The following is a 15,234-nucleotide window of genomic DNA, read 5'->3' as shown; positions in this document are numbered from 1 at the left end:
ATCTGTCAGGCTGTTCAACGAGAGGTGAATCATTATTCTCTCACGTGATATCCACATGGGCAGGGATTGCTAGTTTGAGATCAGCAGTGTGAATTCAGGTTAATTTTGCCTTTCCTGACCAGGGCACTAAAACCAATTGCAACACCCCAAATGCTAGCTGAGATCAGCTCAAGATTGAACCTCGGACTTCCTTGGCTATATGGCTTAGCTACTGGATGCATAAGCTTACTGAGCTACCAGCACAGCATTTCAAATAAAACTTTCTGTTAACTCCTCACATTTCAAGTCTAGATAAAGTGCCTAATCTTTGTTGTACCTGTGAGTCAAATTGACATGCACCGCCTATTTAACATTCTGAATTGATGATTTTCTGTTACATCAAAAATGGGTATTTATTATGGCTGGAAGAGTTTCCTGCGTGGAACTTGTCTTTTTGTATTTTGGATTGAGGCTTAATAATAAAATGCCAAAGACAACGGTATATTCATAAATTTAATGAAAAGAAAGTTTTAGCTGTCCTGTAGGTATTGTCCCCTAATGAACCATGTAAAAACTGTCAGCTTATGTCTCTTGTTTAAAGGGGTGATAAGATTATAGTTTGCTCAGCCAAACTTGTGAAATTTGTTGCAGGCTGCACCTCTCGCACAACAGCCTGTGGCAGCACCAACTGCATCTCCCCCAGTCAAGTCTGGAGATCCCAAAGGCCGAGTCTTTGCCAGCCCTTTGGCAAAGAAATTGGCAGCTGACAAGGGCATTGACCTCAAACAAGTTAAAGGTAAGTTGCATTAAAATTGAAATATAGCTGGTTACATTTAACTGCATTGGGGTTGTTATATTTTGAAATGCTATAATAGTCACAGATTGTTTATACCAAGAGCATATATCGATAGCTTGATTCAGTTGGCTGGAGTTTTGTCGCAAAGTCAGAAATATGAGAGTTCAGGACTACTTCTGAATTTGGCTTACGTTCTACCATGTTGAGGTAGTGTTGTGTTGTCAAAGGTTCCACCTCACAGCTAAGATATTAAGCTAAGATCATAACTGCCTGTTCAGATAGAAGTAAAGGATTCCACAGCACACTTCACAGAAGCACAGGGAGTTCTCTTAGCTTTTTGGTTGGCAGTTCTTGGCTAATGCTGCCAAAAACAAATTCATCTCGTTTGCTGTTTGTAGGACCTTGCTGTGTATGAAATGTCCACTGTACTTGGCTGTACAACAGTCACTGTACTTCAAAGCAGTTAATTCCAAGTGAAGTGTTTTTGGCACATTTGAGATGTATCTTTATTTTTTAAAGCGTTAAGATTTTAATGGGTTCTTTTCAAAATAAACTAGACTTTACTTCTTCAATACTGTAGCCTACTCATCACTAGCTAGAAAAAGTGATCGTGTTATGCTTTTGCAAAAGTAAAGCACAGTTGAATATATTGCAATGAATTTATAACTAAGGATGAATAAAAATTCAGCTATCTTTGAAAAGGCATGTAAAACATTACCAACCATCACTTGGATTGGTCTAAAATTGATATTTGTGCTCTAAATTCATGGTGTATTTTCTTTACTTAGGTACTGGACCAGATGGTCAAATCAGGAAAAAGGACGTTGACTCGTTTGTGCCTTCGAAGGTAGCCCCAGTAAGTTTAAAAAAAAATAACTCTAAATAAGTCAAATCTACTGACTTGCAGATCTGATACTGTATGAAAAGAAAAAATGTTACTGGCTGCAGTAATATTTGGTTGAAATCTGCTGCTAGAATATTTCCCATTATAGTTCACATTTTTGGAGCTGTGTAATTATGCATTGGATACTTAGTACTGAATCTACTATAGAAGAGTGAGATGATTTCACTTCTAAAGATGGAAGAGATGTGGGATAAGCTTATTGTTGCAGTCCCCAATGTTTCTGATTCCAGAATAGTGAATATTCATGTATTGGACTGGATTTATTAAGTGGGACCAGGGGTAAGCCATTTTGCCCCTTGAGTCTGTTCTGCCATCTAATGAGATCATGCCTGATTTGGGGATGAATACAAAAGAGAGTTTTGGAATTGTTTCAGAATTCTCTAGCAAATCGATCTTTATGTGCTATGACAAATGTACGTTGGATAGCCTAGTGTTTGGTTACTGACTGACTCTAAAATAGTGGTCCTAGTTATGTTAGAGTGAGATTAAAACAATATTTTACATTAGATCTACAAAATGGGTATTTTAAAAGTATTAACATTGCTCATAATGGCCTTGAAATAACTACAAAACTTTCAAGGCATCAGTGTTAAAGGATTAAAAGTCTGATGAAAAGAAAGATGGAGTGCTTTGACTTTTAGACTAGTGAATTCTATTGATAGCGTTATGGTAGCTAACGGTAACAATGAGAAAGACCTATTGGTAACTGACTTCTACCAAAATTAGCATGGTTAGAGGAATGGTTAGCTAACAGGAAACAGAGTAAGCATAAATGGGTCATTGTTGTGTTGGCAAGATGTCACGAGTGGAGTGCCACAGTGCTGGAGCCTCAACTAATTACAATCTTTTTAATGACTTGGAGGAAGGAACCAAATGTACGTTTGATAAATTTGCTGATGAGACAAAATTAGGTAGGAGAGTAAGTTGTGAAGAGGTCATGAGTCTGCAAAGGGATATACATAGATTAAGTGAATGGGCAAAAATTTGGCAATTGGAGTATAATGTGGGGAGAATGTAAACTTGACCACTTTGATGAGAAGAATAGTAAAGCAGCATATTATTTAAATGGAGAGATATTTCAGAACTGTCTAGTACAGAGGGATCTTGGTGTCCTGGTACATGAATCATAAAATGTTAGTATGCAGGTACAGCAAGTGATTAGGAAGGCAAGTGGAATGTTGTCGCTTATTGCAAGGGGAATGGAATATAAAAGTAGGGAATTTTTACTACAGTTGTACAGGGAATTGGTGAGTACTGTGTATAGTTTTGGTCTCATTTAAGAAAGGATTAATTGCATTAGAAGAGTGCAGAGAAAGTTCATTCGACTGTTCTTGGGATGAAGGGGTTGCCTTATGAGGAAAGGTTTGACAGGTTGGGCCTGTATCCATTGAAGTTTAGAAGAATGAGAGGTGATCTTAATGAAACATGTAAAATCCTGGGGGGACTTGACAGGGTGGATGTTGAAAGGATATTTCCCCTGATGGAGAGACTAGAACTAAGGGGCAGAGTTTAAAAATAAGGGGTCTCACATTTAGGTTGGAGATGAAGAGAAATTTTTGCTCTGAGAGTCTGTGGAATTCACTTCCCCAGGGAGTGGTGGAAGCAGGGCCATTGAATATTTTTAAGGCTGAGTTAGTTAGATTCTTGATTTAAAAGGGAGTCAAAGGATAATGGGGGTAGGCAGAAAAGCAGAGACCATAATCGGACCAGTTATGATCTTATTAAATGTCGGAGCAGGCTCGAGGGGTCAAATGGCCTACTCCTCCTAATTCGTATGTTTGTAGCTATGAACTTCAGTAATAGGTTATGGTAGGAATTGAATAATGTTGAAAGTGGGATGGTAGCACAGTGGTAATGTCACAGAGTAGTAATCCAGCAGTCTGGACTAATGCTCTTGAGGCATGAGTTCAAATCCCCCCACGGCAGCTTGGGGAGTTTAAATTCAATTAATGGGAATAAAATACTGGTCTCATTAACGATCATGAAACTACCGTAAAAATCCAGCCGGTTGCCAGCAGGAAAGGAAATCTGCCATCCTTACCTGGTCTGGCCTACATGTAACTCCGGACCCAAATCAATGTGGTTGATTCTTAACTGTCTTCTGAAATGGTGCAGCCAGTCAGTTGCATCAAACCACTACAATAGCGCTGTAGGTGTACCGACACAATATAGACTACAGAGGTTCAAGAAAGAAGCTCATCACCACCTTCTCAAGGACAATAAGGGATGGGCAAGAAATACTGGCCTTGCCAGTGATGCTCACATCCTAAGAATGAATAATATAAAAAAAAGTTATATATGTTCCTTCCAGCTGCTTGCATTATAAATGCCACTGACACATTTCCCATGAAGTTGTTCAGAGTGTGGCAGGATATGACATATGCTTCGCAAACGTCATATGTAAAAATGATGAGTGATCAAAGCAGGCAAGGTGTGGGATGGAGAAAGAATTTTGTAACCTGCTTAGAGACAGTGGAGTAAGGTTGTTTTTCTTGGCTGAAATTTTTCAGCAGTTAATTCAGAAAGCATAGAATTAAAGTGTGACTCATGTAACACACTATTGAATAGATTTTAGCTGCCTTTCCTAGTGTGCAGTACCACATGGTTTAACATACTTAACTGTAATTTGCCTGTTATTTTTTTGCAGGCTCCGACTCCAGCTGCTCCTGGGATAGCACCTGTACCTACTGGAACATTCACAGACATTCCTATCTCCAATATACGAAAGGCAAGATACTATTGACAAGATTGTGACTGGTTTGAAAGTGAAATGGACGCAACAGAGAAATGTATGTCTCATTCTGTTTTTCATTCACTAACTCCTTCATTTATGTTTTACCATTAGATCATAGCTCAGCGTCTTATGCAGTCCAAGCAGACCATCCCCCACTATTACCTATCTATAGATATCAACATGGATAGGATTCTGGAGCTTAGGAAGCAATTGAATGAGGTATGAGTGATTTTTGTTTTGTATAAATATTTTTGGGGTACATTCATTCTTGGTTTGCTTACTTCCTAGTGTCTCCTAGCCATAATACGTACCTTTTATATCCAAGATATTGGGGTGGAGGAGAGATAAAGTGGTGTCCTACTCAGGCTACTGCCAACATTGGTCCTGGACTTAGTTTTAGGGAATGAAGCCGGGCAAGTGGTAGAGGTATCATTGGGGGAGCATTTTGCAGATAGTGATCATAACTCCGTTAGATTCAAAGTTGTTATGGAAAAGGACGAGAATGAGCCAGAAATCAGAGCTCTAAATTGGGGGAAGGCCGATTTTAATAAGATCAGATATGATTTGGCCAGAGTGGACTGGGAGCAGCTACTTTTAGGTAAATCTGCATGAGACCAGTGGGACTCATTCAAGAAGGAAGTAGGGAGAGTTCAGGGCCAACGTATTCCAGTAAAGATAAAGCATGGGACCAGCAAATCCAGGGAACCCTGGATGTCGAGGGATATACAGGATTGGATAAAGAGAAAAAGGGAGGCTTAAGGCAGGTACCGAGGGCTCAAAACAGTGGAAGCCCAGGAGGAGTATAGAATGTGTAGGGGGGACCTTAAAAAGGAAATTAGGAGAGCAAAAAGGGGGCATGAAAAACATTGGCAAGTAAAATAAAGGAAAATCCAAAGTTATTTTACAAGTACATTAAGAGTAAGAGGATAACTAGGGAAACAGTAAGGCCCATTAAGGACCATAGTGGTAATTTGTGTGTGGAGCCGGAAGACATAGGTAGGGTTCTAAATAAATACTTTGTGTCAGTGTTCACAAGTGAGAGGGACGACGTGGGTATGGAAATCAGGCAGAAGGACTGTGATATAATTAAAGAAATTAGCATAGAAAGGGAGGAGGTTCTAAGTGGTCTGGCAGGCTTAAAAGTAGATAAATCTCCAGGCCCGGATGAAATGTATCCCAGGCTGTTGATTGAGGCAAGGGAGGAGATACCAGGGGCACTGGCAATAATTTTTAGTACCTCTCTGGCCACAGGAGAGGTGCCAGAGGACTGGAGGACAGCCAATGTGGTACCGTTATTCAAGAAGGGAGGAAGGGATAAACCAGTGAACTATAGGCCTGTCAGTCTAACCTCAGTGGTGGGGAAACTATTGGAAGCAATTCTGAGGGACAGAATTAATCTACGCTTGGAGAGGCAGGGATTACTCAAGGACAGTCAGCATGGTTTTGTTAAGGGGAGATCATGTCTGACCAATTTGATTACACGATGAATGGTAGGACACTGGGAAGTACCGAGGATCAGAGGGACCTTGGTGTGCATATCCACTAGTCCCTTAAGGTAGCGGGACAGGTAGATAAGGTGGTTAAGAAAGCAAATGGGATACTTGCCTTTATTAGCCAAGGCATATGCTGGAACTGTATAAAATACTGGTTAGGCCACAGCTAGAGTATTGCGTGCAGTTCTGGAATCCGCATTATAAGAAGGATGTGATTACACTAGAGAGAGTGCAGAGGATGTTGCCTGGGCTGGAGAGTTTTGGTTATGAGGAGAGATTGGATTGACTGAGGTTATTTTCCTTGGAGCAGAGGATATTGAGGCGTATAAAATTGCGAGGGGCATAGTTAGGGTAGACAGAAAAGAACTTTTCCCCTTGGTGGAGGGATCAATAACCAGGGGGCATGGATTTAAGGTAAGGGGTAGGAGGTTTAGAGGGGATGTGAGGAAGATTTTTTCACCCAGAGGGTGATAGAAATCTGGAACTCTCTGGCTGAAAGGGTGGTAGAGACAGAAACCCTCATAACATTTAAGAAGTATTTGGATGCGCACTTGCGATGCCATGGCATACAAGGCTATGGGCCTAGTGCTGGAAAATGGAATTAGAATAGTTAGGTATTTTTTTGACCGGTGAAGACTCGATGGGCCGAAGGGCATTTTTCTGTGCTGTTGGCCTCTATGACTATGACTAACATTGCTGTGAGAAGGCAGGGTGGAAGCACCATCTGTTGCTTTCTTCCTTATTCTCTATACAGCGTAACCAAAATCATGAATTCCACAAATGGGGTACTAAACCTGTTTCCTACTGTTACGTGGTACTGGTGCTCCTTGTTTGAATATATTATTTTTTTAAATATTACATAAAGTAGTGAATACTGTTTAAAATTTGCTTAGAATAGCAGACGCTCAGTCCCATAATCTGCCTATGGTCCTAACAAATAACAGGCAGGAAGCAAGAAGGAGCAGCTGGTTAGTCAAAGCTGTCCCTTACAATAGCATAATGACCACCCCAACCCTCTTCCACCAGTGCTCTCACTACTAGCAACCTTGTAATCTCCTAGGAGAGGCAAAAATAAACCTGAGACCAGTTCAGGGATTCCTCTAGGACTTGATTAAAATGATCTCCGGAGACCACAATGACTCTGGGGCATATGACCCAAATCCTTTTTTATGCAATGAAAACAGCCTCAGCCAGAAACTCGTCCAGCCCTCTTTTGAACATTCTCAGCAAATCTGCACACTATTGTGCAATTTGGAAAGTGAGAAACCTTCTCATGTCTAGTTCTATGCTTACATAACACATACATATGCCTGCTACTTCCTACCTATTTTATTCACATAGTTGGTCCACACAGAGAGTCTAATCCCTTCATTATTTTATATATGTCCATCAACATTTCTAGAATTGCTTTTCCAAAATTAACAATGATCCATATCTAAACATATTAGTATAACTAGGGGGTTTTAAGCTAGGTATTATGGTCATGGCTTTCCTCTGCACTTTTTTTAGGGCCTCTGTATTACCCACCATCTCGGTTAATGCAAAATGAACATACTTTTCTAGATGAAGGCTAACCAAGTTCTTGTGAAAGGACATTATAGTGCTTTTTGTTACATGTTGGGTTGTTCTAGCAATACATCCCAGTACTCTTAACTTTTCCTTTAGTTTCGTGGCACTGACTTTATATATCTTTATAGACTTATGCACTATAACACCTAGATCTCTTTCCCATTCAGAAAATTAAAATTCAGAGGCCTGCATAGCGTGTACATGCTTGGCATTAATTCCCTATATATGCATACCAGAATATTTATCTGAAATAAGCGTCATCTGCCAGATGTGGACATATTCTCTCATCTAGATCTGATTGTAGTTTTTTTAACCCTCATCCACTTGTGATGAAAGTTTAATACTTTTCATAATTTTATGGGGGTAAGTATAGGTCTGCGTTTGATTTAATTACGTTTGGAGTCAAGTGAACTACCAGTTTGAAATCATTAAAAGAAGCTAGGTGCTTGACATACTAATGAGTAATCATGGATGCTGGCTTAGCATGTAAAGTGGAAAGGGAATTTGCATTTTTAGATATATGAAGACATTTGTATTTCAAAGGGATCTTAGTCTGTTTACAATTAGCCAGATAAGCAAGGCTAAGGAATGTGTTTATTTTTCTCAAAGGTTACTGTCAACATATATTGGCAACATGAAAGTTTTTATATTATGAGGAAGATACAGTTTCAAAGACATTTGAAACAATAGAATTTACATATTAAAAAGAGAGAAATACATATAAAGGAGCATGAAAGGTGATGTGTCAGAAGGCCATGTAAGATCTAACAGGTGTGTGTGTGAAATAGCCTTAATTGAGCCTCCACCATTTGTGCATAAGCCTGCTGTCTACCAAAACTGAAGTTGGGGAAAAGCCATTTGGAATTCCACTGTCCAGGGTATTGTGTTAACTTGCTGAGTTTGTTTTAAATCTAAAATCTACTTTAGGCTGTTTCCTTGAAGGGGGTGTAACTGGAGCAGGTCAGGTTAATTAGGAATTTTAGGAGTTATTATAGTAGTAAGTAATTTGTAGTCTTATGTATGTGCTTGAAATCTTTTATATTTTGTTATTAAATATTTTAATTTAATTTTTTAAATCTCTTAACGGTCTTGGTAGACTTATTACTTCTGAATTCAGTGCACACATCTCGTAATAAATACAAATTGCAAAACCATTGTGATAGCGCGACCAAGTTTCCCTTGTGGATTTGGTCCACCTGGCACACATCATCTGCCATGTCATAACACACTGTCCGATTCCAGCATAAATCTTTGTGCATTCTGTGCAGTAATATATGTTAGGAAATATTATCCAGACTCTTATTGGTGTTGGTTTCTTAGTGATGAGAGAATCACTGCTTAGCTACAATCAAGAATTGTATGCATATATAAAAGTGAAGTTGTAATTTTGCGGCTTGGAAAATGACTGATCAACCCTGGGAGGTTATTAATAATTGTGACTCTTCATTTACAGGAAGTCAAATCTGAAAACGTTAAGCTGTCAATAAACGATTTTCTCATAAAAGCTTCAGCTTTGGCATGCTTAAAGATTCCTGAAGTAAATTCCTCTTGGCTGGATACGGTTATCAGGCAGTGAGTAGTCAGTCTGCAGATTCAAATGCCTAAAAGGTGTCAGTTTTATTTGATACAAGTTATATTTGTTTAAATGTTTTGCTAACGCAAAGTTGTATATAAATATTCAAAGTAGAACTTGTAATAAGTTTTATTTTTTATTAAGAAATTTAGAGATGTACCCTTCCTGTCACATGATGTGAAATTTCAGTATCAAGTTTTGCAGGAATAGTAATTAGGGCCTAAAACTATTATAGCTTTAATGTTTGCTGTACAGTTTCCTATCTGTGACCTGCAAATTGAGAAAGGTGACGAACGAGAACATGTGCCATTAATATTACTGACTTCTATAAAGTGAAAACAATTAGAACTTTTATCCAACTGTGTCAATTTGAAAACATTTAACACCATAGCTAAATGATTATGGCTGTGACTCCTGTTTCATTCACAAGGATGTAGCTTGGTTTAAGCCTTTGCTATGCAACCAATTAGGCTGGAGTGTGAAAAATTTAGAAGCACTTGTTAGACTAGTACAAAACCATCAGGCAGAATTTGACCTGGAATGCCCTTTGTGTTCTTATCTTTAGCAGCTAGTGGTATTATCAGGAACCTGAGTGGTCAATTTTGTAGGTCTGTAAAAAGAACGTTCCAAGGTACAGGACAGGTTGTGAGTTACTGTGGACACCAAAAGTGTTGGGGAATGGAATGGTTTTACTGCCTGTACCCTCCATCCCCACCAAGCACATGGGCAAGCTACAAAGTGGGCTGGGTGAAGAATAGAATGTACTGTCTTTGCTAAATGATGTCAAAACTTGGGAAAAGCAACAATTGGGAATTTTTCCACTTCTAACTCAGAGTACCAATTAATTAACAAATTGTGCTAAACTCTGAATAGTCTGTACTGTGGCCCTGTGCCCATTAAAAACTGGTTTACGAGTGTCTCAACTCATTCCACATACAACTGCTCCATCCAGTATATAGTAGAGAGGGAGGGTGCATTTATCCCATCAATCTGACTTGTATTTGAACCCAGATCATTAAAGCAATAGAAACAACGCACTTGCTTTAAACCACTGTGCTACCAAAGATTTTTTATTCCTCCTTGAAATGTACATTATCAGTCATGTTGTATCATGATCAATTAACACTGTTTTTGACTGATGAGTAACAACTCGATATACAAATTTGCGATGGGGTTAAACAGGAAGAAACCTTCATTGACTAGAAGTTACCTGGTGTAAAGGTTCAAATGGGCTAACTTGGTGTCTGCTTCTCATCAGAAACCATGTTGTGGACGTCAATGTGGCTGTGAGCACTCCTGCTGGTCTGATTACTCCCATAGTGTATAACGCACATATCAAAGGATTGGTGTCCATCTGTAATGATGTGAAATCCTTAGCTGAAAAGGCTCGTGAAGGAAAACTCCAGCCTCATGAATTTCAGGTAAGAATTAATATTTGTAATGAACAATCCAGTGTATCTGTTCCTCTGCTTTCTTTACCTCTCATTGGAGTGTACAGAAAGAAATAAGATACTATCCTGCGTTATGTGGAGGAATTGAAGACATAAATGCAAAGATTTAAGCAAAACTGTAGCCAGTTAAGTTCAATGTGGAGCAATGTGGTGTCATGCACTTTGGATCCAAGAAAGACAAATCAGGATATTTTCTTAACGCCAAGACTAGGAACTCTGAAGAAGCAAAATGATTTGGGTGTCCAGGTACACAGATCGCTAAAATCTAGTGCACAGGTGGAAAAGGTAATTAGAAAGGCTAATGGAATGTAGGCCTCTATCTCAAGGGAACTGGAATACAAAGAGGGAGGAAGTTGTGCCTCGACTGGTATTCCAGAGACCCAGGGTAATGCTCTCGGGATCCGGGTTCCAATCCCACTATGGCAGATGATGGAATTTGAATTCAGTAAAAATCTGGAATTAATAATGACCATGGAACCATTGCCAATTGTCGTAAAAATCCATCTGGTTCACTAATGCCCTTTAGGGAAGGAAATCTGCCATCCTTGCCTGGTCTGACCTACATGTAACTCCAGACCCACAGCAATGTGGTTGACTCTTAAATGCCCTCTGAACAAGGGCAATTAGGGATGGGCAATAAATGCTGGCCTAGCCAGTGACGTCCACATCCCATGAATGAATTTTTTAAAAAAAAGTTATGCATCAGTTATACAGAACCTTGGTCAGACCCCAGATAACCCCTTGTCTTTCAGTGGCTTTTGAGAGCCTTTCTCTCTCTCTCTCTCTCTCAAACCAGATGAGCTACAGTGAAAAAAAGTGGTGTCGTTCAGTTTAGATATGCATGCAAACGAAATTGATCTATTTATGGATCAGTAATGCAGTACAGTTCCTCAAAATTGGTAATGTAAATAGTCTCACTTTTTGAAAATCATACTATTGAAATTCATGTATTTTCCTTCACATTAGGGTGGAACATTTACAATATCTAATCTAGGAATGTATGGTATAAAGAACTTTTCGGCCATTATCAACCCACCCCAAGCTTGCATTCTAGCTGTTGGTGGATCAGAACAAAGACTGCTTCCTGCAGAAAATGAGAGGGGGTAGGCAATTTCTACAATTATTCTCTTAACCTTTAGTGGATGATTCCTGTTAAGTGAATGTTGTGTCCATCCAATACAAATTAAACAAATAAAGCGTTAGAAATAATTTTGTGTGCATTGTACATATTGTAAAAGAGTGCTTTATTTTAAGTATATGTAAATTATTGAACCTTTAATTTTACCCTGGAACATTTTGGTCATGTAGCATGTCATTCAGAAGGTGGCTGGACGTTTAGGTACAATAAAATGCTTTACGTCAAAGTATGTTAAGTATCCATTAATACATTAGATTTGAATGAAATGAATTTTGTTTTTTTTTGTTAATGCTTGTCTGCTAGTCACTTCAGTAGCTTTGTACCATTCAACTGAGTTAAGTTCTCCAAATGCTGTTGTCTTTGTGTGTTGAAGGAGATGTGTAATTTTGAAATCTCACCAGTACAATGTCATACCCCTGCAGATTTGATGTTTCCAATGTGATGGCAGTAACCCTGAGCTGTGACCATCGTGTTGTGGATGGAGCAGTTGGTGCCCAGTGGCTAGCTGAGTTCAAGAAGTTCCTTGAAAGGCCATCTACGATGCTGTTATAAATCATAGGAACCAATGTCTGAGTGTCAAGTTTTTTTTTCCCAAGGTGGTTTTATTTATAAATTCCAGTATTTGCATGAAATTCTGATTCTCCCATTACCCATGTAAGATTGAAGTACGTGTACAATAGAGAAAAGAAGGTATGCAGTTAAGCTAGAATCCATAGTAAATAGAGGAAAAACCTCATGCTGTTTATTAATTCATCCCACTTTAGCAACATATAGTGTTCTAACTGAATTCATAACTGATCATTAACTCAAATCCAGCACCAGACATGCTGTGTGCTGGACATTATCTCCTTGTTCAGATGCTACAATCTAAAAAGCAATCAAAAAACAAACTATTTAAAGCTAAGGGAGTTTTTTTTTCTTTTCTCATAAAATCAGAATTCAATGGGAAAACACTTCTCTATCTAACACGATTGTAAATGCATTCTTTAAGAACACCTCTGGTGGTATGAAATCGGTAGCATGAGCTGGATTAATCCTCACTGGGGTCAGGGTATATTTTATGTATTTCTCTTAATTAGTTGAATTAAATTCAAAGAAATAAAGTACTAGATTAATTGTATATCTTCCAGTCCAATATTGTTATTAAACTAGAACTATTTTACAGAGGCTTGGAACTATTGTAAAGACAAGTGGTATAAATGGATATTGATTTCAGTGTTGCATATTAGTACTTATTAATTGGACAAGAATGACAAGATTTTTTCCTTTCCCTATTCTCGCATTTCAGATAACCAATTGTTTAAAGTGGGTTTTACCCCAGAACGTAAAAAAAAAGTGCATCTTCTCAGCCCTTTCCCAGTGTAAATTGCGTTTACTATATATAAAATTTGGGAGGCAAAGAAACCATTTTTAGTGTATTATGGTTGCTCATGTGCCACATAGCAGATGATATTATTTTATTGCTGACAACAGACAAATTAATATTAAATCCTGACAGTTTATCGAGCTTCAGAATTGTTCCTTCATGTAAGTGTGGTTTTAACCAGATTAGTTTACAAGTCTGGCGGCTCTGAGTGTCTGCAACGCTATTCAAGATTGGCTGAGTGCAATTAAATTTTGAAATATTATATCTTGACGCAGACTTCAGAGATTCATGTATGCAATCAACTAGTCCTTTTATGATATAATCACTGGAATCAGTACCTGCTTTGTTCCAGTTTACACAATCTTTGTTTAGTGTGCAGCCTGATGTTGGAGAACAGGTAACTGCACAGAGAGTAAATTGGAAGGAAAGAATAACAGTTGTCTTTGGCATGATTTTATTCAAGTCTCTGTCTATTCTGTCATTTTGTATGGGAGGGTGGTGGGGTCACAGGTTTTCTTATAATAGGATTGACACTTTAACAATTAAATATAAAAATAAAAGTTTAGGAATAAAAGAACATGAGCCCAAACATATTTTATATGGTCTTTAATTCACATTCTTGGTGCAGTCTAATTATTGTTCTGTTTACTGCCTAAAGATCTATTGATCATTCTTACCACACCAGACATTATTCTTAATGCCTTATTATTTAATAGACATAAACAGCAAGTTAACAAATAGGAAAGTGGGTGGGGGGGGAATAAAAGCTTCACTTGAAACCAAATTAAATGTACAGATCTGTACAATATTTCACATTTGTATGTCAATTGGTGTCAACAACAAAATGCCATATTCTTCATCAAATTAATACTTGTTAAAGTATATTTGTGCATGCTCTTCACTATGGTGTGATCAATCCCACTGTCATCCTGAATCAATGTGTGCTGCAAAAAGGAATATTTTACTTCCAACATCATGGATACTGGTTGGTTAAACTGAATCAACTTGATTCTCAAATCAGATTGCCTTGACATTCTGTATATCTATAGGGGTGTGTAATAATGCTTGATTATTAAGTAGAGTTTTCATAACTTTGCTTGCTCTAGTGATTGTTGGTGGCCAAGTTATTTTCTAATCCACTAATCGATGTACTTAGAACATTCATATAAAATGGGACTAAAAAGTGTCCCTTTTCTTTCTGTAGCACCTTTCATTTGGGGTTATGTGCTGTTGGATTGCCAGTGGGTCTGAGCAACATAAGGTTTTCCTGTTGGTTGTAGCTCAGCATTGTTAACATGTAAGTTATGATGCTGCACACATTGATCTAACTATTTATATATAAAAAAAGTAAAATCTGGACAATTTGTTTTGGTAGAAGCACCATTTTGCTGTACAACTAAATTCAGCATTAAAACTATATTTTTTTTAAACCAAAAAATCTTGAAACTTACTTTTTGTTGGACAGGGAAACAAAACGCACAAATAGATGGTAAGGTATGTGTAAGCTTATGGTAAAATGTGTTATACTATATATGTATTGTTACTTCAAGCAACAACCTCCCAGTTTAGCAACTCTGTTTGTAGTGGCATCTTCTTGGGAAATTTCTATTAAAAACCAGGATTAAAATAAAATAATAGCCCAAACACTCAAGCTTTTGTTTATGTTTATGTCATGCACTGAGTTGAAAAATGTACACAATAATTCAGCCACTCTAGATCCTAAGGACTACTGATTGAGAGCAAGCTGGAACCAGTGTATACTACATGTTCGATCTGTTGTTTTGCTAACAGCACTTGCTTAGTGCATGTGAGCATCAATGCAAAATTACACAGGGTGGATGGTCGATTTATGCCCATTGTTTCCTATTCCCAGAAGATTTCCTGTTCTTAGCCATACATGATGTTCTGGCACCTGGCAACTAGCAGGGAGCACCACCCCTGCTTAGCGCATGTTTTATTTCAATGCTACCAATAAAGGTCTGGAACAGATTGGCTTGTTGACAAAGAAGGATAGGAGAGAAACTGCTTTACAGCAGCAGGCTCATTAGGCATAAAAATCATTAGCCTCCATAATGATATTGGGTTTTGAAGTGGAACAATAAAGTAGTGCTTTAAATCTTAAAGCTGCTATACTAGGGAGAGGTGAGTTCTAAGTTTGCATCCAGCATTCCTCATGTGGCAAGTTCCCAGTTACTTTTGCACATTAAAAGATGAATCAGATCAGTGGACAT

At 38.2% G+C, this 15,234-nt stretch overlaps 1 protein-coding gene across 1 annotated transcript in view; it reads left to right on the top strand.

Moving 5' to 3' along the window:
• Positions 1-14,654, top strand: part of dlat (dihydrolipoamide S-acetyltransferase (E2 component of pyruvate dehydrogenase complex)) — a 29,327-nt gene extending 14,673 nt beyond the window's left edge. Inside the window, exons 7-14 of the mRNA XM_078532287.1 lie at positions 631-775; positions 1,564-1,631; positions 4,327-4,407; positions 4,525-4,632; positions 8,929-9,047; positions 10,307-10,469; positions 11,466-11,602; positions 12,060-14,654. Of these exons, the coding sequence (XP_078388413.1) occupies positions 631-775; positions 1,564-1,631; positions 4,327-4,407; positions 4,525-4,632; positions 8,929-9,047; positions 10,307-10,469; positions 11,466-11,602; positions 12,060-12,189 (951 nt within the window). The 3' untranslated portion in view covers positions 12,190-14,654. The remainder of the gene's footprint in view (positions 1-630; positions 776-1,563; positions 1,632-4,326; positions 4,408-4,524; positions 4,633-8,928; positions 9,048-10,306; positions 10,470-11,465; positions 11,603-12,059) is intronic.
• Positions 14,655-15,234: the final 580 nt, after the last annotated feature.

This window comes from Cetorhinus maximus, chromosome 2 (genome assembly GCF_964194155.1).
Source record: "Cetorhinus maximus chromosome 2, sCetMax3.hap1.1, whole genome shotgun sequence".
NCBI lineage: Eukaryota > Metazoa > Chordata > Chondrichthyes > Lamniformes > Cetorhinidae > Cetorhinus > Cetorhinus maximus.
The sequence above is the reverse complement of the archived record's forward strand: the minus strand, read 5'-3'. Positions and strand labels throughout refer to the sequence as shown.